The sequence below is a fragment of the Entelurus aequoreus genome, linkage group LG22, assembly GCF_033978785.1.
Source record: "Entelurus aequoreus isolate RoL-2023_Sb linkage group LG22, RoL_Eaeq_v1.1, whole genome shotgun sequence".
Classification (NCBI taxonomy): domain Eukaryota; kingdom Metazoa; phylum Chordata; class Actinopteri; order Syngnathiformes; family Syngnathidae; genus Entelurus; species Entelurus aequoreus.
Window position 1 is genome coordinate 41,073,851 of NC_084752.1, and position 23,130 is coordinate 41,096,980.

General features: G+C 42.1%; 1 protein-coding gene and 1 pseudogene across 1 annotated transcript in view; one reads left to right on the forward strand and one right to left on the reverse strand.

The window, feature by feature from the left end:
* Nucleotides 1–6,907, forward strand: part of LOC133639746 (uncharacterized) — a 51,800-nt gene extending 44,893 nt beyond the window's left edge. Inside the window, exons 6-10 of the mRNA XM_062033330.1 lie at nt 5,402–5,479; nt 5,569–5,643; nt 5,743–5,883; nt 6,088–6,158; nt 6,834–6,907. Of these exons, the coding sequence (XP_061889314.1) occupies nt 5,402–5,479; nt 5,569–5,643; nt 5,743–5,883; nt 6,088–6,158; nt 6,834–6,842 (374 nt within the window). The 3' untranslated portion in view covers nt 6,843–6,907. The remainder of the gene's footprint in view (nt 1–5,401; nt 5,480–5,568; nt 5,644–5,742; nt 5,884–6,087; nt 6,159–6,833) is intronic.
* A 6,972-nt stretch (nt 6,908–13,879) lies between these two features.
* Nucleotides 13,880–23,130, reverse strand: part of LOC133639726 (zinc finger protein 14-like) — a 30,655-nt pseudogene continuing 21,404 nt past the window's right edge.

Below are 23,130 nucleotides of genomic sequence, written 5' to 3' on the forward strand. Positions count from 1 at the left end.
AATAATTACAGCAGCAAAAAGGCCTCTCTCCAGGCTGCCAAGGTCTGATGGCGTCTTCTGAGGAGTTTATTTAAGCTAAAGCGAGAAGTTACAAATTCCTCAAGGAACGTTTCGAAGCTGAGATGTGCACCTATCGACGTAGAATGTAAGGAACGTAGATTCTACAATCTGACATTACAATATTGTTAAGTTCAAGCCATCTCCTGCAGTGAAGTTGCTGCAGACAGAGCGAGAGCATCAAATTGAGAACGCGCTGCGGACAAAGCGAGAGCGAGAGCATCAAATTGAGAACGCGCTGCGGACAAAGCGAGAGCGAGAGCATCAAATTGAGATAGCAGAACTCAAGGAAAAGGTATGACTAATTGAGTGGGCTGATAATGAACTTTCATTTGTAACTTGTATTTCTGTATCTTGCCTTAACCGAAACAACGGCAACAACTTGAACTCCAAACATAGCTTAGAAAAGGCGGACCGCCGCCGCTCGTGAGTATTTGTTTTCTTATACTTCAACCTGGAGAAGCATTTTGTGATAACTTTGTTCTCCACAGCTCAAGTTCCCGGAGAGAGAAAGGAAGATGGTGGTGAAGGTACCAGCCAGGATCTGGAGGCCAAAATGCTGGACAATTTGTACAGCAGCAAAAAGACCTATCTCCAGCTTACCAAGGACTCTCTCCGAGCTCTGATGGAGTCTATCGAGGAGACTAGCAAAGCTGAAAAGGAACGTTACAAATTCCTCAAGGAACGTTTCGAAACTCAGATGTGCAAGCTCGATTTTAAATGTAAGGAACGATGATTTAGGACTTTCAACGTGTCTTGGAACAATTGGAGCCACGCCAACGGCAGGTGGTTGAGGCCAAAACAAATGCTAATAATTACAGCAGCAAAAAGGTCTCTCTCCAGGCTCTGATGGCGTCTTGCGAGGAGATTATTGAAACTAAAGCGAGAAGTTACACATTTCTCAAGGAACATTTCGAAGCTGAGATGTGCAAGCTCGATTTTAAACCTAAGGAATGTAGATTCTTCAATTTGACATTACAATATTGTTAAGTTCAAACCATCTCTTGCAGTGGAGTCGCTGCAGACAGCCCGAGAGCTTCAAATTGAGAACGCGTTGCGGACAGAGCGAGAGCTTCAAATTGAGAACGCGCTGCGGAAACAGCGAGAGCAAGAGCTTCAAACTGACATCGCAGAACTCAAGGAAAAGGTATATCAAGATACAGGTGATGGAATTCCTGCTGGGCATTGCTGCCTGACGCACCTCCTCCAGTGCCTTTTGACAGGTGTGCTGTGACACCTCACCGAACACCTCTGTGGACATAAACGGGTCATCAGCTGGGGACCACCATTCATCAACGTTTCGCTCCTTTAACCCCAGAACGTCTCATGGTGGCGGAGCGATGGCAGGGATGTCTCCCTGCCACCCCCTGCTGATGTCCTAGGTGTTTGCCCCCCAACTCTTATGCTTCCTCCTCCTTAGCCACAGCCAGAAGCTGCCTTTGTCCGCCTCCTCGGCCAGCTCTTTCATGGCTTTCCGATGCCCCGCTCCTGTGCATCCAATGTCTCGGAGTAGGCGGGCAGTTGAGGAACCCACGAAGCCCCTACACCCCACTTCCACAGGGCAGATGACGGCTTTCCAGCCAGCCTCCCTGCACTCTGCTGCCAGGTCAGAGTACTTGGCTCGCTTCCGCTCATAAGCAGCCTCCAACCCCCCCTCCCATGGGACAGTAAGCTCGACCAGAAGAACCGTCCTGCAAGCCTCTGACCAGAAGACCAGGTCTGGCCGTAGCGATGTTTCGATGATCTCCCTGGGGAACTGGAGCTGCTTCCCCAGGTCAACCCTCATGCTCCACTCATTTCCTGGTGAGAAGAGTCTCGCTGTAGCTCTCTGGTGGGGGTGTTTGGCACCATCCCCAGCCCTCGCGAATTGGATGAGATGTCTGGCTGGAGCGGAAGGTCTGCTATTAGCCTCCTTTCTGCAGGTCTCTGACACCTCTGCCAACTTTTTCAAGACTTGGTCGTGTCGCCATCTGTACCGGCCTTGCGACAACGCTGTCGAGCAGCCCGACAGGATGTGCTGGAGGCTTGCGTTGATGGTGTTGCAGAGGGGACAGGTCTCCTCGGCACCAAACCATTAGTGGAGGTTTCGGGGACAAGGCAAGGTGTCGTACGTTGCTCTGATCAGGAAGCTGAGCCTGGCTTGGGGGATCTTCCACAGGTCAGACCATGACATCGTCCTGTCTGTGAGACCTTCCCACAATGTCCAACGACCTTGCTGGCCCTGGGACACCGCTTTGATGTTTAGGCGTTCCTGCTCATTTCTTGCCACTTCTGCCACCACCATGGCTCTCCGGTCTTCTTTGGAAGCCTTTGACCAGAACAAGGGAGCCTCGCCCCTCCCAAGGCCTGCTCGACCTTCCTGAACTCTGCCGACCACTTCACGGTGCTTCAGCCTGCTGATCGCCGTGTCAACCTTTTCTTGGGCTTTCCACTTTCTTCCTGTTCTTACCTGGGTGCCCGCTGCTCTCACCAGCTTGTCAGTGGATTCCCTCAGCTCCAGCACCAGCCGAGCCTTCTCTTGCTTGTATCCCAGGCTGATGGATCGCAGTGGTAGTTGAAGAGCATTCCTACCAAAGAGGCCTACGTCTGAGAGGCACCTTGGTAGTCCCAGCCACTTTCTGATGAACGAGTTTGCCACCCCGTCCATCTTGCTTACCACTGAGGAGGGGATTTCGCTCATCTTCAGTGGCCACATCACCCTTTGGTACAGTATGAACTGGTAGCACCATACTTTGTACTTCCCAGGGAGTTGGCTTTGATTGATCTTGGCCAGGCCATCTGCGAGCTGCTTCCTCACCCTCTCCCCCATCTGCCTGTCAGAGAGCTCTGTTGTGTAGGTGCGACCCAGGCTACGAACAGGTTGATCTGCCAGCAATGGAATGTTCTCACCGCCTGCGACAAAGATGGTGTTGTCACTTCTGACTCCTTTCCTGATAGACAGACTGCGTGATTTGGGGGGTTTGATCTTCATCCTCGCCCAGCCCACAAGCTCGTCGATCCTCTTCAGCAGTCTTGTTGTACATGCTGCTGTCTGAAGTATGGTGGTGATATCATCCATGTAGCCTCTCACTGCTGGTAGCCTCTGTCCTGAAGGCAGTTTCACTCCTCCGACCATCTTCCTACCCACACAGCAGAAGACTGCTATACGGATCCGCCTTCAAGTCGCCCAACCCGCGTTACTGTCACATTCGTTTTGGCTCCGCCTAGAGGATACAGCTCCGCCTCTGAAAATTGTACGGTCAGACAGCTGATCCTGAGCGGACTCGTGTCTGATTCGCATACGCGGACGCGACAAACTAAACCGGCGCGAGCCGCCTAGAGTTATAGGCTCCGCCTACGTGCGCTGAGCCGACCAATGTCTGCATCCGCAGACGTGGACGCGACTACTAGCGTGTACGCGCATGAGCCAAGATCTCTGGACTTTCTTTGCTGGAACACGAACGTAAGTATAGATTTATTGATTTATTGCTACATTCGCAGTAAAGATCGGCCTTTGTGTTTCCATCATCATTTATGTATGATTGTAATGACGTTGTTTGATATTTGGACTAGCAGTAAAACTTTATATTCTGTAAAAAAAGGCTTTTATTTCCAGCGCCGCCTCCCAGAATGCTTTGCATGGGGACGTGCGTCTGACGTCACGTATTCAGAAAATTCGAAATGGCTGCACGCGGGAGGTGAGGCCCGAGCGTATAAAAGTGGAAAAGAGTGTTATTCGTCAAAAAACCCACACGACGACGGTCATTTTTTCGCCGTGCTATTGTAAAATTGTTTTTTATCTGTGTTTTGTAAGCCGGTGAGTAACGTTCAATACAGTTAACTTAGGCTATCTTTTGTTAGACGCTGTGAATGTGTGTAGGTTACGACATTCCACATATTTCCAACTGGTTGAAATGAAAGCGTATTACTTTATTGTCAGTGTTGTTTAGGCCCAGGTCGCTATTACTTCGTTATAACAACGTAACGTTAACAGAGTGGAAACAGCCGTTCTTTGCTATTAATATGAGTGTGTATTATTTCTTTCTTTGTTCTTTAGGGGAGCTCGAGATCCTGTTTACTGTGGACTAGCTGTGTGTGACGCCATGTTGTTTTTGTTTCCATTACAAAAAAAAAGGTATGTCTACGTGTTTTTTGGCATAGTTAATTGTAGAAAAAATACATAAAACGAGGTGATGTGAGTGGGAAAAATTGCTGCACATATTAAGGATCCTTTTTCTTGATCTATATTTTTGTTATTTGCTGATGTATATATTTTATATGCTGTTTTTTATTTAATTAATTTATTAGAGACTATTTTATGCTTTATTTACCTTTTTTATTATTGTTATTTTATTTACTATTATTATTATTTCCACATGTAAGCATAAATAATTGATCATATTCGTACATTGTTTGATTGCTTTGCTTAATGCATTCCATAATTTAATTCCACATATTGATATACCGAAGGTCTTAAGTGTTGTACGTGCGTACAAATGTTTTAAATTACATTTCTCTCTAAGATGATTTTTCTCCTCTTTTTTTGAGAAGAATTGTTGTATATTCTTGGGTAGCAGGTTATAGTTTGCTTTGTTTATAATTTTAGCTGTTTGCAAATTCACTATGTGGTGGAATTTCAGTATCTTTGATTCAATAAATAAAGGATTTGTGTGTTGTCTATATCCAACATTATATATTATTCTAACTGATCTTTTTTGTAACACCGTTAATGAATGAAGTGTACTTTTGTAATTATTTCCCCATATTTCTACACAATAAGTCAGATATGGTAACACTAGTGAGCAGTAGAGAATATGAAGGGATTTTTGGTCTAGAACATGTTTTGCTTTATTCATTATTGACGTGTTTCTTGTTACTTTATGTTGTATATTTTTTACTTGAGATTTCCAGTTCAATTTATCATCAATCATTATACCTAGAAATTTGGTTTCATTTACTCTTTCAATTTCTATTCCGTCTATTTGTATTTGTGTTTGACTTTCTCTTCTACTGTTACCAAATAGCATTATTTTAGTTTTACTGAGATTCAAAGATAGTCTGTTTTTGTCAAACCATCTTTTTAATTTGTTAATTTCTTCTGTTATTATTTGTATTATCTTCTGTGTGTTCTCTCCTGAACAAAACGCTGTTGTATCATCCGCAAATAATACTAACTTGAAATCTTTTGTAACTTTACAAATGTCATTTATCTAGACATTGAATAATGTAGGTCCTATATTGATCCCTGAGGTACACCACAGGATATACTTAGCGATGTAGACGAAACCACCACATTAATATTAAAGATATGGTTAACATTCTTAGTGCTAAAGATATTCCCCTCTCCTTGTATCCCTTCTCCCAGCTCCACCGTCTCGCCGAGTGCCAGCAAGAGTCATGAGTACTTGTCAACTCGACTCCTCAACTGGAGATAACTTTCTAGGTAAAGATTGATCTCTGAAATAATATCTCAGCATCCAGTAACCATGGTTAACAGATCACAACCATTTAATACCAATTTATCTCCCTTAGCACCTCACCATGGGGAAGGACGCATTCATATGCCTTCACCAGCACCTGCATTAAACATGCAGAGAGTTACACAAGGTAGGGACTGATCTCTGAAATATTAGTGTATAGATAGGCCCCTTGGGTATTACCAGTCATGGTTAACTGATGGCTCTCTCACAATGCCCACCTGACTAGGAACGGCAGTCCCTCCTCGACTCCCTCCACCCCCCTCACCAGCAGCCCTCAACATGTGGCAGACAGAGGAGCCTGGATCCAGCCTGGCCTACAGGCCAACATGGCGAGGGGGAAGAATGGCCGACAACATTTCCTGCTCTGGTGAGCAATAACTGACAAATACCGGATGGTCATTCTGTGCCACAAATTTTGGAAAAAAATTCAAATTCACAAGCAATCACATATTTTCTTCAAACTTTGTCAATAACTTTTGTCATTAACTAAGGTCAATAGCTAATGTCAGGATTATGAGTAATGAGGATGAACACTGAAACATGTTCATTTTATACTGCTGTTTGTCAACAGCGCCTGAGGTAATCCACATCCTTAGCCTGCTGGAAACTATTAAGCACAACCAAGACCAGCTGATTGCGAAGGTAAACTTCTTAAGCCTTGAATAGGTCAATATTTCATAACGACATTGATTTTGATTCATTATTATTTTTTAAAGAAAGAAACAGCCTACATGGCAGCTTTGTGTGATTAGAGTAAACATTGCTACATTTTCTTGTTACATTTCACCTGTTTGCTCTTTAAATACCACTTTTAATGTTTTTTATTTATTTCGATCATATTTTTTAAAAATGTGCCCTGGGGCGGTTAAAAAATGACCTGCAGCCCGCAAATGGCCCCCGGGCCGCACTTTGGACACCCCTTGCCTACACGAATACAAACATAGAATGATAGTACAAATATAATAAGAAAACAATGTCAACCTCCCAAAGTTGGGTTATGGATATTTATTTATGCCCCCCACCCCCAACCCCCCGCCGCCGTCATCCAACAGAGCCAAACAAGTACTCTGATCAAGGAACCAAATAACGATATTGTTTAAACATGTTGGATGTCTTGCACACCTATACCCTGATCACAAATTCATAGTTTACGCACCTTATTTTAACCACCTCCAGTAACTTTAAGTCATGTTTTTTTTTCAAATGTAATCTCCTTAATACCTATCACATATTTTGTATTGTGTAAGCATACTTGGCTTTGGATGCTTCCTACCATAAACATAAACGTATCTGTCTTGTAATCTTGTTTGATTACAGGTGCTGTGAGTAAAAATGTGTTGACAAGGTCAGCCACGGACGCCGAGGTCACCAAACACGCCATCAGGTGGTTCAATTATACATGGTAAGTACACACACACAAGTGTCTTTTTTTAGTAATAATCTTTTTTTTTTTATTCCATTTTTTCAGTAAGTTTTTCTTTTTTTGGTGACGTATCTTAGCAAGAATGTCATTTGTTCCACATTGTAAATAATCTCATTTGTTGTTCCCATTCTGCAATTGTTGGGGCTTCTTTTGACAGACATTTATTAAATGATTGCCTTCATACTACTAGTCAGTAGTACAGTATCTTTATATTACTAATCAGTAGTACAGTATCTTTATATTACTAGTCAGTAGTACAGTATCTTCATACTACTAGTCAGTAGTACAGTATCTTTATATTACTAGTCAGTAGTACAGTATCTTCATATTACTAGTCAGTAGTACAGTATCTTCATACTAATAGTCAGTAGTACAGTATCTTTATATTACTAGTCAGTAGTACAGTATCTTCATACTACTAGTCAGTAGTACAGTATCTTTGTATTACTAGTCAGTAGTACAGTATCTTCATACTACTAGTCAGTAGTACAGTATCTTCATACTACTAGTCAGTAATATCTTCGATAAATATCTCTCCCCTCTTTTTTCATTTGGTATACTCCCTAGCAACATTAAACTCACACATTTGAATGATCTTGTATAAAACACCACTGCTCAAGTGATGTATAAAGTCAATAATAATATGCTTCTAGAAGATGTTTCACATGTGAAGCAGGAAATATGAACTAAGAGGGATTTATGTGTACTCTAAAGTATGAACACATGTAAAACAAACATGTATAACAACTAGGGATGTCCGATAATGGCTTTTTGCCGATATCCGATATGCCGATATTGTCCAACTCTTTAATTACCGATACTGATATCAACCGATACCGATATCAACCGATATATACAGTCGTGGAATTAACACATTATTATGCCTAATTTGGACAACCAGGTATGGTGAAGATAAGCCGGTACTTTTTTTAAAAATTGAACCAAATAAAATAAGATAAATAAATTAAAAACATTTTCTTGAATAAAAAAGAAAGTAAAACAATATAAAAACAGTTACATAGAAACTAGTAATTAATGAAAATTTGTAAAATCAAATGCAGATACTTTTTCTTATGCCTTCTGATCTCTCTCTCTCTCTCTCTCTCTCTCTCTCTCTCTCTCTCTCTCTCTATGTCCACTACTTGATGTCCATATCCTACCCCCCCCCCACTCCCACCCTCCTCCACACTCCTGATTGTAAATAATGTAAATAATTCATTGTGATTATCTTGTGTGATGACTGTATTATGATGATAGTATATAAGATAGTATATATCTGTATCATGAATCAATTTAAGTGGACCCCGACTTAAACAAGTTGAAAAACTTATTGGGGTGTTACCATTTAGTGGTCAATTATACGGAATATGTACTGTACTGTGCAACCTACTAATACAAGTCTCAATCAATCAATCAACTGTCAAAGGTTAGTACTATTAGTGGAGCAGCAGCACGCACAATCATGTGTGCTTACGGACTGTATCCCTTGCAGACTGTATTGATATATATTGATATATAATGTAGGAAGCAGAATATTAATAACAGAAAGAAACAACCCTTTTGTGTGAATGAGTGTAAATGGGGGAGGTTTTTTGGCTTGGTGCACTAATTGTAAGTGTATCTTGTGTTTTTTATGTGGATTTAATAAAAAAATAAAAAATAAACGATACTGATCATTAAAAAAACTGATACCGATAATTTCCGATATTACATTTTAACGCATTTATCGGCCAATAATATCGGCAGACCGATATCGGACATCTCTAATAATAACTTCATTAGCTGCAACCTTTACATCAAAGGAAACATGAGTTATGGTAGTAGTTAAGTTGACTTATGATAGTAGTACAGGTTGACTTATGGTAGTAGTTAAGTTGACTTATGGTAGTAGCACAGGTTGAGTTATGGTAGTAGTTAAGTTGACTTATGGTAGTAGTACAGGTTGAGTTATGATATTAGTACAGGTTGAGTTATGGTAGTAGTTAAGTTGACTTATGATAGTAGTACAGGTTGAGTTATGGTAGTAGTACAGGTTGACTTATGGTAGTAGTTACGTTGACTTATGATAGTAGTACAGGTTGAGTTATGGTAGTAGTTAAGTTGACTTATGGTAGTAGTACAGGTTGAGTTATGATAGTAGTACAGGTTGAGTTATGGTAGTAGTTAAGTTGACTTATGGTAGTAGTACAGGTTGAGTTATGGTAGTAGTTAAGTTGACTTAGGATAACAGTACAGGTTGACTTTTGATAATAGTACAGGTTGACTTATGGTAGTAGTACAGGTTGAGTTATGGTAGTAGTTAAGTTGACTTATGATTAGAGATGTCCGATAATGGCTTTTTTGCCGATATCCGATATTACGATATTGTCCAACTCTTAATTACCGATTCCGATATCAAGCGATACCGATATATACAGTGGTGGAATGAGCACATTATTATGCCTAATGTTGTTGTGATGCCCCGCTGGATGCATTAAACAATGTAACAAGGTTTTCCAAAATAAATCAACTCAAGTTATGGAAAAAAATGCCAACATGGCACTGCCATATTTATTATTGAAGTCACAAAGTGCATTCTTTTTTTTAACATGCCTCAAAATAAGCAGCTTGGAATTTGGGACATGCATGAGGAGGTTGAAGAGGGCGGGATTGAAGTGTGGGGGGGGGGGGGGGTGGTGGGGGGTTAGCGGGGGGTGTATATTGTAGCGTCCCGGAAGAGTTACCATGAATTGATTTACGTGGACCCCGACTTAAACAAGTTGAAAAACTTATTGGGGTGTTACCATTTAGTGGTCAATTGTACGGAATATGTACTGTACTGTACAATCTACTAATAAAAAAGCTTCAGTTAGTGCTGCAAGGGGTTCTGGGTATTTGTTCTGTTGTGTTTATGTTGTGTTACGGTGCGGATGTTCTCCCGAAATGTGTTTGTCATTCTTGTTTGGTGTGGGTTCACAGTGTGGCGCATATTTGTAACAATGTTAAAGTTGTTTATACGGCCACCCTCAGTGTGACCTGTATGGCTGTTGACCAAGTATGGCTCGCATTCACTTGTGTGTGTGAAAAGCCGTAGATGTTATGTGACTGGGCCGGCACGCAAAGGAAATGCCTTTAAGGTTTATTGGCGCTCTGTACTTCTCCCTACGTCCGTGTACACAGCGGCCTTTTAGAAAGTCAATCAATCAATCAATCAATGTTTATTTATATAGCCCTAAATCACAAGTGATACATTTTACTTTTTGAAACTGATACCGATAATTTTGAAACCGATACCGATAATTTCCAATATTACATTTTAAAGCATTTATCAGCTGATAATATCGGCAGTCCGATATTATCGGACATCCCTACTTATGATAGTAGTACAGGTTGAGTTATGGTAGTAGTTAAGTTGACTTATGATAGTAGTACAGGTTGAGTTATGGTAGTAGTTAAAGGCCTACTGAAAGCCACTACTACCGACCACGCAGTCTGATAGTTTATATATCAATGATGAAATCTTAACATTGCAACACATGCCAATACGGCCGGGTTAACTTATAAAGTGACATTTTAAATTTACCGCTAAACTTCCGGTTGAAAACGTCTATGTATGATGACGTTTGCGCGTGACGTCAATGGTTGAAACGGAAGTATTCGGACGCCATTGTATCCAATAAAAAAAGTTTGGTTTTCATCGCAAAATTCCACAGTATTCTGGACATCTGTGTTGGTGAATCTTTTGCAATTTGTTTAATGAACAATGGAGACGGCAAAGAAGAAAGCTGTAGGTGGGATCGGTGTATTAGCGGCTGGCTGCAGCAACACAAACAGGAGGACTTTGAGGTGGATAGCAGACGCGCTATCCAACGCTAGCCGCCGACCGCATCTATGATTGGGTGAAGTCCTTCGTCGCTCCGTCGATCGCTGGAATGCAGGTGAGCACGGGTGTTGATGAGCAGATGAGGGCTGGCTGGCGTAGGTGGATAGCTAATGTTTTTAGCATAGCTCTGTGAGGTCCCGTTGCTAAGTTAGCTTCAATGGCGTCGTTAGCAACAGCATTGTTAAGCTTCACCAGGCTGGACAGCATTAACCGTGTTTTTACAGGCCCATTGTTTAATAGTATTGTTGATTTTCTGTCTATCCTTCCAGTCAGGGGCTTATTTTTTTGGTTTCTATATGCATTTAAGCACGATGCTATCATGTTAGCTCCGTAGCTAAAGTGCTTCGTCAATGTATTGTCGTGGAGATAAAAGTCACTGTAAATGTCCATTTTGCGTTCTTGACTCTCATTTTCAAGAGGATATAGTATCCCAGGTGGTTTAAAATACAAATCCGTGATCCACAATAGAAAAAGGACAAAGTGTGGAATCCAATGAGACCTTGTACCTAAGTTACGGTCAGAGCGAAAAAAGAAAGTCCTGCACTGCACTCTAGTCCTTCACTCTCACGTTCCTCATCCACGAATCTTTCATCCTGGCTCAAATTAATGGGGTAATCGTCGCTTTCTCGGTCCGAATCTCTCTCGCTGCTGGTGTAAACAATGGGGAAATGTGAGGAGCCTTTCAACTCGTGACGTCACGCTACTTCCGGTACAGGCAAGGCTTTTTTTTATCAGCGACCAAAAGTTGCGAACTTTTTCGTCGATGTTCTCTACTAAATCCTTTCAGCAAAAATAAGGCAATATCGCAAAATGATCAAGTATGACACATAGAATGGATCTGCAATCCCCGTTTAAATAAAAAAAATGTCATTTCAGTAGGCCTTTAAATTGACTTATGGTAGTAGTACAGGTGGAGTTATGGTAGTAGTTAAGTTGACTTATGATTAGAGATGTCCGATAAAAGCCTTTACCTTTAAGCTGATACTGAGGGCGACTGTGTTGACTAGTTTGACGCGTGCAAATGATTGAATGTCCAGTACTGTGTAAATACACTGCTCAAAAAAATTAAAGGAACAGTTTTTTATCAGGGTATGGCATGAATTCAATTGCACTTTTCTGATAAGGTTTTGGTCAGGTACGTGGCAGAGGGGGTTGTTAATCAGTTTCAGCTGCATTGGTGTTGATGGAATTAACAACAGGTGCACTAGAGGGGCAACAACGAGATGGCCCCCAAAACAGGACTGGTTTTGCAGGTGGAGGCCATTTCAAGTTCCTCCCTCTCGATCTTTTTTAACTGTTTTTCCACAAGTGTTGGCTTTAGCTAGAGTCATTATCACGACTGGGAACATGAGGCGATTTCTTAACCCTCCTGAAGTTGGCAGATTGTCCTACTCCTCCAGGATGGCACGTCCATGCGTGCTGTTGCAAGAAGATTTGATGTGTCTCCCAGTACAATCTCCAGAGCATGGAGGAGATTCCAGGAGACAGGCAGTTACTCTAGGAGAGCTGGACAGGGCCGTAGACGGTCCTCATCCCATCAGCAGGACCAATATTTGCTGCTTTGTGCAAGGAGGAACAGGTTGAGCACTGCCCGAGCCCTACAGAATGACCTCCAGCAGGCTACTGGTGTGAATGTCTCTGCCCAAACAGTCAGAAACAGACTTCACGAGGGTGGCCTCAGGGCACGACGTCCTGTAGTGTGCCCTGTGATCACCGCTCAGAACCGTGGAGCTCCATTGGCATTTGCCATAGAACACCAGAATTGGCAAGTCCGCCACTGGCGCCCTGTGCTTTTCACAGATGAGAGCAGGTTTACCCTGAGCACCTGTGATAGACGTGAAAGGGTCTGGAGAAGCCAAGGAGAGCGCTATGCTGCCTGCAACATCATTCAGCATGACCCGTTCGGTGGTGGGTCAGTGATGGTCTGGGGAGGCATTTCCATGGAGGGACCAACAGACATCTACAGGCTAGAGAACGGCAGTCTGACTGCCATTAGGTATCGGGATGAAATCCTTGCACCCATGGTCAGACCCTACGCTGGTGCAGTAGGTCCTGGGTTCCTCCTGGTCCACGGCAATGCCCGCCTTCATGTGGCAAGAGTATGCAGACAGTATCTGGAGGATGAAGGAATTGACACAATTGAATGGCCCTCACGATCACCTCATCTAAACCCGATAGAACACCTCTGGGACATAATGTTTCGGTCCATCAGACGCCGCCAGGTTGCTCCTCAGACTTTACAGGAGCTCACTGATGCCCTTAGACAGGTCTGGGAGGACATCCCACAAGACACCATCCGTGGTCTCATTAGGAGCATGTTGTCAAGCATGCATACAAGCACGTGGGGGCCACACAAGATATTGAAAATAATTTTGAGTTGCAGAAATTGAATTCAGGCAAAATGGACGAGCCTGCCACATCATTTTTTCACTTTGATTTTTGGGGTGTCTATATACTGAGCCCTCTGGAGGCTGAAAACTTGTATTTCCATCTAAAGATGTGGCATCCTTTTGTTCCTGAGACATTAAACTGTCCATATCAGTATAGATATCCGACCTTTTTTTTTTCACCATTGAAATCGGATGTGTTTTTAAAGTGTTCCTTTAATTTTTTTGAGCAGTGTATGTTTGGATATGACAATCCCTTTATTTTAAGCTATGCAAATGAAATGTAGGCTATAGAACATAATGTATGCTGACCTTGAATGGAACATTGTCACGGCACACACGGCCGAAAACTGTTTGTGTCCTCCATGCCATCCCTGTCAACACTTCCTGGTTCTCAAGAGGAAGTGGGCGGAGCAATCTGCCGAAAAAGAATTTCAGCATGAACAGAGGCCAGCAATCAATTAGAGAAAACAAAATAAAAACAATATAAACAAATAAGGACATTTGGCTCCTACAGTATGCAAAGTAAATGTCTGTGGGATGATGTACAATATTGGCTTTTGCCTGACACTCCGAACTTTGATTGATATTGATGTTGTGTTGGGGATGTTTAAAAAGAAACTGTACATTAAAAATGTTTAAAACCCAATAATGGGAATCTTTGTTTAATCCACGAACGTAAATTTGTAAAAAAATAAAATAAAACATCCTTCCACAAACAATTCAGCCATTTTCTCTCACTTTTATATTGCATAAAGGTCTGGGGACATACATATAAAACAATCACAACACAATCATCATATTACAAAAAAAAGAGTAATAAAGATCATTACTAAAATGGATTATAGAGACCCAACAAATAATTCATAAAGTCACACATTTTAAAATGGTATAAAAGACAAGTGTTCAAATGATGTATAAAGTAAATAATAATATGATAAGATGTTTCAGATGTGAACCAGTAAATATGTATGTTATAAATAGGGGCTAATCTATGGGATTATTAACAATTAGAAATACAAATATGTAATATTTCCATATTTCAAACCATCTAATCTATAAATGTAGTAGCATATTAAAAAGATAGTTACACAAACAACAATGTCACACATGTTATATGTGCTGATGTTAGAAAGTAAAATAAATAAATGGTTGTACTTGTATAGCGCTTTTCTACCCCTTTTTAAAGGAGCCCAAAGCGCTTTGACAGTATTTCCACATTCACCCATTCACACACACATTCACACACTGATGGTGGGAGCTGCCATGCAAGGCGTAAACCAGGACCCATCAGGAGCAAGGGTGAAGTGTCTTGCCCAAGGACACAACGGACGTGACTAGGATGGTAGAAGGTGGGGATTGAACCAGTAACCCTCAGATTGCTGGCACGGCCACTCTCCCAACTTCGCCACGCCGTCCCTTGACGGCAAAGTCAACATTAAAGTCTTGACAGTTTATTTCAAATCCTGCAGTTTCATTTGCTGCTGCTGTTCTCACCAGCACACTTGTGTTTCTTACACTGGTACTTATAAGAGAATCTTTCACCACACACACTGCAACTCAACACTTTCTCTCCTGTGTGTGTTCTCATGTGTGCTTTCATATGTTGACTTTGTGTAAAACCTTTACCACAGGTTGAACAGGAAAAAGGTTTTACACCAGTGTGTGTTCTCATGTGTACTTTCAAATGTTGACTTTGTGTAAAACCTTTACCACAGGTTGAACAGGAAAAGGGGTTTTCACCAGTGTGTGTTCTCATGTGTACTTTCAAATTGTTACTCTGTGTAAAACCTTTACCACAGGTTGAACAGGAAAAAGGGTTTTCACCAGTGTGTGTTCTCATGTGTACTTTCAAATCTTGACTTAGTTTAAAACCTTTAGCACAGGTTGAACAGGAAAAGGGGTTTTCACCAGTGTGTGTTCTCATGTGTACTTTCAAATTGTTACTTTGTGTAAAACCTTTACCACAGGTTGAACAGGAAAAAGGTTTTTTACCAGCGTGTGTTCTCATGTGTGTTTTCAAAGATTGCCTAAGTGTAAAACCTTTACCACAGATTGAACAGGAAAAAGGTTTTTCTCCAGTGTGTCTTCTCATGTGTACTTTCAAATAGTGACTTCGTGTAAAACCTTTACCACAGTTTGAACAGGAAAAGGGTTTTTCACCAGTGTGTGTTCTCATGTGTACTTTCAAATCTTGACTTTGTGTAAAACCTTTACCACAGATTGAACAGGAAAAAGGTTTTTCACCAGTGTGTGCTCTCATGTGTACTTTCAAATGTTGACTTTGTGTAAAACTTTCACCACAGATTGAACAAGTAAAAGGTTTTTCACCAGTGTGTGTTTTCATGTGTACTTTCACATTATGACTTTGTGTAAAACCTTTACCACAGGTTGAACAGGAAAAAGGTTTTTTACCAGCGTGTGCTCTCATGTGTACTTTCAAATATTGACTTCCTGTAAAACCTTTACCACAGATTGAACAGGAAAAAGGTTTTTCACCAGTGTGTGTTCTCATGTGTACTTTCAAATCTTGACTTCGTATAAAACCTTTACCACAGGTTGAACAGGAAAAAGGTTTTTCACCAGTGTGTGTTCTCATGTGTACTTTCACATTATGACTTTGTGTAAAACCTTTACCACAGGTTGAACAGGAAAAGGGTTTTTCACCAGTGTGTGTTCTCATGTGTACTTTCAAAACTTGACTTTGTGTAAAACCTTTACCACAGGTTGAACAGGAAAAAGGTGTTTCACCAGTGTGTGTTCTCATGTGTACTTTCAAATCTTGACTTAGTGTAAAACCTTTACCACAGATTGAACAAGAAAAAGGTGTTTCACCAGTGTGTGTTCTCGTGTGTTTTTTCAAATATTGACTCTGTGTATAACCTTTACCACAGATTGAACAAGAAAAAGGTTTTTCACCAGTGTGTGCTCTCATGTGTATTTTCAAATATTGACTTTGTGTAAAACCTTTACCACAGATTGAACAAGAAAAAGGTGTTTCACCAGTGTGTGTTCTCATGTGTTTTTTCAAATTTTGACTCTGTGTATAACCTTTACCACAGATTGAACAGGAAAAAGGTTTTTCACCAGTGTGTGTTCTCATGTGTACTTTCAAATCTTGACTTCCTGTAAAACCTTTACCACAGGTTGAACAGGAAAAAGGTTTTTCACCAGTGTGTGTTCTCATGTGTACTTTCACATTATGACTTTGTGTAAAACCTTTACCACAGGTTGAACAGGAAAAGGGTTTTTCACCAGTGTGTGTTCTCATGTGTACTTTCAAAACTTGACTTTGTGTAAAACCTTTACCACAGGTTGAACAGGAAAAAGGTGTTTCACCAGTGTGTGTTCTCATGTGTACTTTCAAATCTTGACTTAGTGTAAAACCTTTACCACAGATTGAACAAGAAAAAGGTGTTTCACCAGTGTGTGTTCTCATGTGTTTTTTCAAATATTGACTCTGTGTATAACCTTTACCACAGATTGAACAAGAAAAAGGTTTTTCACCAGTGTGTGCTCTCATGTGTATTTTCAAATATTGACTTTGTGTAAAACCTTTACCACAGATTGAACAAGAAAAAGGTGTTTCACCAGTGTGTGTTCTCATGTGTTTTTTCAAATTTTGACTCTGTGTATAACCTTTACCACAGATTGAACAAGAAAAGGTTTTTCACCAGTGTGTGTTTTCCTGTGTACTTTCAATTTGTGACTTTCTACAAAACCTTTACTACAGATTGAACAGATAAAAGTTTTTTCACCAGTGTGTCTTCTTGTGTTTGTTTTCAGAGAACTATGGTATTTAAAAGTTTTGTGACAGTGAGAACATTTGAAGTGAGTGTTGTCAGTGTGACATGTCTTATCATCTTTAGAGTGTTCATCATCAGTGTCAGGAGAGTGTGACGTTGTGTCCTCACTATCTGATAGTGGAGCTAACATCTTGTCTGCTTGTGATCCTCCACAGTGGTCTCCATCACCTTCTGTTGTCATGTGTTGTGTTGAGCTGCTGCTTGGAGGCTCCGCCTCTCTCTTCTCCTCACTCTCACCTTTGACCTCATCATCTTCACTCTTCACAGGCACACCAGTCACTGGGAACTCCACCAGTCCTTCAATATGATCTCCCTCCTGACTGATGCTGTGTTCCTCCTCTTCCTCTTTAATGTGGGGGGTCAGTGAGTCTTCCTCTTCTTTTTTACAGGGAAGGGTCTGTGTCAAAGAGGAAAAGAATACACCAGAGGGTCCGTGGTGCCTGGTCTTCCTCTTTGGTGGATCCTCCAACATCCTGAAGCTACTCTCCTGTTTTTCAGGCAGAAGTTGTTCTTTACAGACATCTGCAGGACACAAAATGACAAACATGCTTGAAAAATGTCCAGATTTGCTCAGTCACATGAGGCATTCAGTAAGTTTACATGTACTTCAAATAACAAGTTAATGTACGAATTGGCCTGAAAACAAACACACTGCTGTTTACAACATTATTCACAGGAAAAGAAGACCACTTTTTACGAGGGGTGGGCAATATGGCCTAAAATCTGTCTTGCCATAAATTCCCTTCTGCCTGAGGTATGATGTATAAACTTGGAGAAAAGATTAGGTCGTTTACAGTGTAAATCTGTATTCCGTATTGTTAGCTCTGCTATGGCGCTATCTTGTGGTCGAGTTCGCTCACTGCGAGTGCAGTGGGTTGAAAGTGCATTTCCTTTTGCTACGTGCCATAAACCCGAAGTATGGTTTCTTCATTTATCTCGCCAAGCAACGTTTGTAAGTGTAACCGGGGATTTCCACTGGATGTGGAACGGCGGCGCCACGGCGACAGACTCGTTCTGTTTTTTGTTTTCAAGTCAGTGTGTCAGTTTCCACCACCTGGCTTCTATATTTAGTGGTCGACACAACAAGGCGATTCAATTGAGCTAAAATCTGCTCGTGTGGGACAAGAAGTCATGCATATACACAAAATAAATGATCCAGTTTACTTTCAAAGTAGAATATTCTGTTTAAGGTGGATGGTATTCTACACTTTGAAAATACCTAATGGACATGAAGTCCACTTGTCAAAGGTTTTCAGACCTAATTTCACCTCCTTGACACAAATGGACGAAGACATGCTGATTCTAAAAGGCCCAAAATTAAAGAATCATATAACATGCATATCCCGGTCAGCTATATGGGGGCCTGTACTTCAGCGTTGTATTAAAATGGCCATCTCTAACATTAAAGTGAGTGTCGCCAACACTAGGAAAATGTGTAGAGGAGAATTGCAAGTAGCCGAACCAAAGGTTGTGAATAACTGACAAGAGGCTCACTTTGTTCATGTAAATCTGCTGTGGAATTAACATGCTCAGGTGCTGAGAGCCATGCACAGAGTGAAACCTCTTAGTCCAGTTTAAAATCCAGAGACCAAGAAGGAAACACACGGACAAAGCAATTTATTGATGACAGCAAGAATTGAGTTATTAGGTTTATTTTCATTTATATCAGTCCCGGCCTACGATTACATGAATATTTTAATGCCTCTGGACATCGTATTTAATGCTTTTTAATACCTTTTAAGGCCTTAATTTATGCAAAGTCCATTAAATGCCTGTAATGCTTTTTAATAACCCACAGAAACCCTCTTAAATTTAAAAAAATGTGGTCTGATCGATACAAAAATTTACAGTAACAATACCAAGTATAATATCAGTATAAGGTCGATACAGTGGTTTGATCAATTGTTTGTATTATATATATTTTGATGATTTTGTGATTGTTTACAGAAAATAAGTCTTTGGACACAGGAAGACTTTAAGGGCATAAACCAAATTATTTTATTCAGAGCCATCCTGTTTTTTTTTCTTATTCGGGTTATTCAAGTCATGCAACCACATGCTACTTTGATATCTTGCACTTCCGCCCACTATAATCTCTATAGCTTAGGCATCGATCTACATTTCTGCCAGTGGATGCTCGGACGGGCAGTAAATCTGACGCTACTTTTCTGAGCATGTGTGGTTTTTGCTTGGTGGTGACTCACCACTGGTTTCACATTTCAAATGCAGTATGTGTGTGTTTTCATCTCAAACATGGTATGATGGCAAAATGAACATTGATCACTATTATGCATGCAAAGAATGCAATGAACTGTATAGCATTCTTAAAATGTAAAACTGTTGTCGTCATTATTAAGTGGTTTGTCTTTTTTATATTGTTCGCAGGTTGAAAACAGCTTAGCGGATTTGTGTGGAGAAACCACCATTTAAACAGCACCGTATAATAATAATCAAAAACGCATGAGAGACAATTACTTTTTTATGTGATCACACCACACAGCACATAGGGCTGTGAGCGCACCTGTTTTTATTAGCACACACAAATTGGCTTGCATTTTAGCTCTGCAGGTCAGCCTTCAATAATGAAAACAGGTGTTTAGGAAATAAAAGACAATTAGGACAAACGCAATAATAGAGGGCACAACATGTATAATTAAACCTTAATTAAGCAAAAATATTGCTCCGGCCAGGCTGCACCAAATGATAATATAAATCAATTTAATCAAGTCAAAATACAAATAAGGCAACAAGAGAAGTATCCCACACTTCTCTTTTGTAAAGTAAATGTGTACAGACGATATCGGCATCTCCATCAACTATATGGTTTGCCTGAGAAGCTGGACCGGACAAAATATATATATTTTTTTTTTAAGCAAAAATATCCATCCATCCGGCGGAGGAAACTCATTTCGGCCGCTTGTACCCGTGATCTTGTCCTTTCGGTCATAAACCAAAGTTCATGACCATAGGTGAGGATGGGAACGTAGATCGACCGGTAAATTCAGAGCTTTGCCTTCCGGCTCAGCTCCTTCTTCACCACAACGGATCGATACAGCGTCCGCATTACTGAAGACGCCGCACCGAGCCACCTGTCGATCTCACGATCCACTCTTCCCCCACTCGTGAGCAAGACTCCTAGGTACTTGAACTCCTCTACTTGGGGCAAGATCTCCTCCCCAACCTGGAGATGTAACTCCACCCTTTCCCGGGCGAGAACCATGGACTCGGACTTGGAGGTGCTGATTCTCATCCCAGTCGCTTCACACTCGGCTGCGAACCGATCCAGTGAGAGCTGAAGATCCTGGCCAGTTGAAGCCATCAGGACCACATCATCTGCAAAAAGCAGAGACCTAATCCTGCAGCCGCCAAACCGGATCCCCTCAACGCCCTGACTGCGCCTAGAAATTCTGCCCATAAAAGTTATGAACAGAATCGGTGACAAAGGGCAGCCTTGGCGGAGTCCAATCCTCACTGGAAATGTGTCCGACTTACTGCCGGCAATGCGGACCAAGCTCTGACACTGATCATACAGGGAGCGGGCCGCCACAATCAGACAGTCCGATACCCCATACTCTCTGAGCACTCCCCACAGGACTTCCCGGGGGACACGGTGGAATGCCTTCTCCAAGTCCACAAAGCACATGTAGACTGGTTGGGTAAACTCCCATGCACCCTCAAGGACCCTGCCAAGAGTATAGAGCTGGTCTACCATTCCACGACCAGGACGAAAACCACACTGTTCCTCCGGAATCCGAGGTTCAACTATCCGGAGTAGCCTCCTCTCCAGTACACCTGAATAGACCTTACCGGGAAGGCTGAGGAGTGTGATCCCACGATAGTTGGAACACACCCTCCGGTTCCCCTTCTTAAAGAGAGGAACCACTACCCCGGTCTGCCAATCCAGAGGTACCGCCCCGATGTCCATGCGATGTTGCAGAGTCTTGTCAACCAAGACAGCCCCACAGCATCCAGAGCCTTAAGGAACTCTGGGCGGATCTCATCCACCCCCGGGGCCTTGCCACAGAGGAGCTTTTTAACTACCTCGGCAACCTAAGCCACAGAAATAGGAGAGCCCACCACAGATTCCCCAGGCACTGCTTCCTCATAGGAAGATGTGTTGGTGGGATTGAGGAGGTCTTCGAAGTATTCCCTCCACCGATCCACAGCAGCCGCACTAGAGGTCAGCAGCACACCATCCTCACCATACACGGCGTTGACAGTGCACTGCTTCACCCCCCCCCCCCCCCCCTCTGAACGGCAGATGGTGGACCAGAATCGCTTCGAAGCCGTCCGGAAGTCGTTTTCCATGGCTTCCCCAAACTCCTCCCATGTCCGAGTTTTTGCCTCCGCGACCGCTGAAGCCGCACTTCGCTCGGCCTGTCGGTACCTGTCCGCTGCCCCTGGAGTCCCATGAGCCAAAAGGACCCGATAGGACTCTTTCTTCAGCTTGACGGCATCCCTCACTGCTGGTGTCCACCAGCGGGTTCTAGCATTACCGCCACGACAGGCACCAACCACCTTGAGGCCACAGCTCCAATCAGCCGCCTCGACAATAGAAGCACGGAACATGGTCCACTCGGACTCAATATCCAGTGCCTCCCTCGTGACATGTTCAAAGTTCTTCCGGAGGTGGGAATTGAAACTCTCTCTGACAGGAGACTCTGCTGGACGTTCCCAGCAGACCCTCACAATGCGTTTGGGCCTGCCAGGTCCGTCTGCATCCTCCCCCTCCATCGGAGCCAGCTCACCACCATGTGGTGATCGGTAGAAAGCTCCGCCCCTCTCTTCACCCGAGTGTCCAAAACATGAGGCCGCAAATCCGATGACACAACTACTAAGTCAATCATGGAACTGCAGCTGCACCAAATAATAAGATAAATCCATTTAATAAAGTCAAAATACAAATAAGGCAACAAGAGAAGTATCCCACACTTCTCTTTTGTAAAGTAAATTTGTACAGCCGATATAGGCATCTACATCAACTATATGATTTGCCTGAGAAGCTGGACAGGAAAAAACATATCTTGTTTTTAAGCAAAAATATGATTTAATGAATTACTCGATTAATCGATCGGGATTTCTTATAGAATACTCGATTACTAAAATATTCGATAGCTGCAGCTCTACAATGCAGACTTCATAAGAGCCAACAAACATAATAAAACATCACTTACTATACAAGGTCTGTTGTCACTATGACGCAGACTGATAGAATGTTGTTATATTCTCGTTTAGATAAAGAACAATTCATAATCCTCGCACGGAAAAGGGGGGTGAAGCCAAGCGTCTTTTCGTGTCGTTTGCCATTGCCGGGTCTAAATTGGCTGTCAAATGGTACCAACTTGTGAGAGTACGTCCTCATCCTTCTACTATCCAGGTGAAAGGCGCGATTCATGAACTGGAATAATCTTTCACAGCACCAAGGTGAGGAAGAAGCTCACCAGCCGGTGATGTCAACATAGACACACAAGCTATAAATAGTTTGTCTGCGTTAGCACTTATAACAATATCACTAATACTTGCTTGCTATTCAAGCCACAAAATGCAAATGGAGTATTGTTGGTGTATTTTGGATGGTTATAGAGGACCTCCCATTGGCTCCATTGCAAGTGGACTTTTATTTACATTTATGAGTTAGAATTAGGTCTGGGCGCGATATCGAATACACTCGAAATATCGTGGGTTTGTCTCTGTGCGATATAGAAATGGACTATATGGTGATATTGGAGTATATGTTCTCACGCAGTTGCTTTTAGCTGCAGGCATTACACTACAGGCTCTTCTCACTTTCTTGTCTCTCCTTCTCACAGAGACATAAAACAAGTGCACCTTCTTACATACGTCACATACTGTCACGTGTGCAACGTCATACACTCTCACGGAGCAGACAGGTAGTGGCATGGTAACGTTAGCTGTGGTGCTAGTGGTAATACGAGAGAAAGAAGGGAATCTGGTAACAAATGAAGGAATAATTAATTCCCAAAACAAACAGCAGTGAGTCCATCATCTGGCGGTGGTTTGGCTTCAAGGGGTAGATGGTGAACAAGTATGCTGCAAAAGCGTTGCTACAAAAAGTAGTAGCACTACTAATGTGTAGCATCATTTGAAAAGTCACCCGCTAGAGAATGAGGAGTGC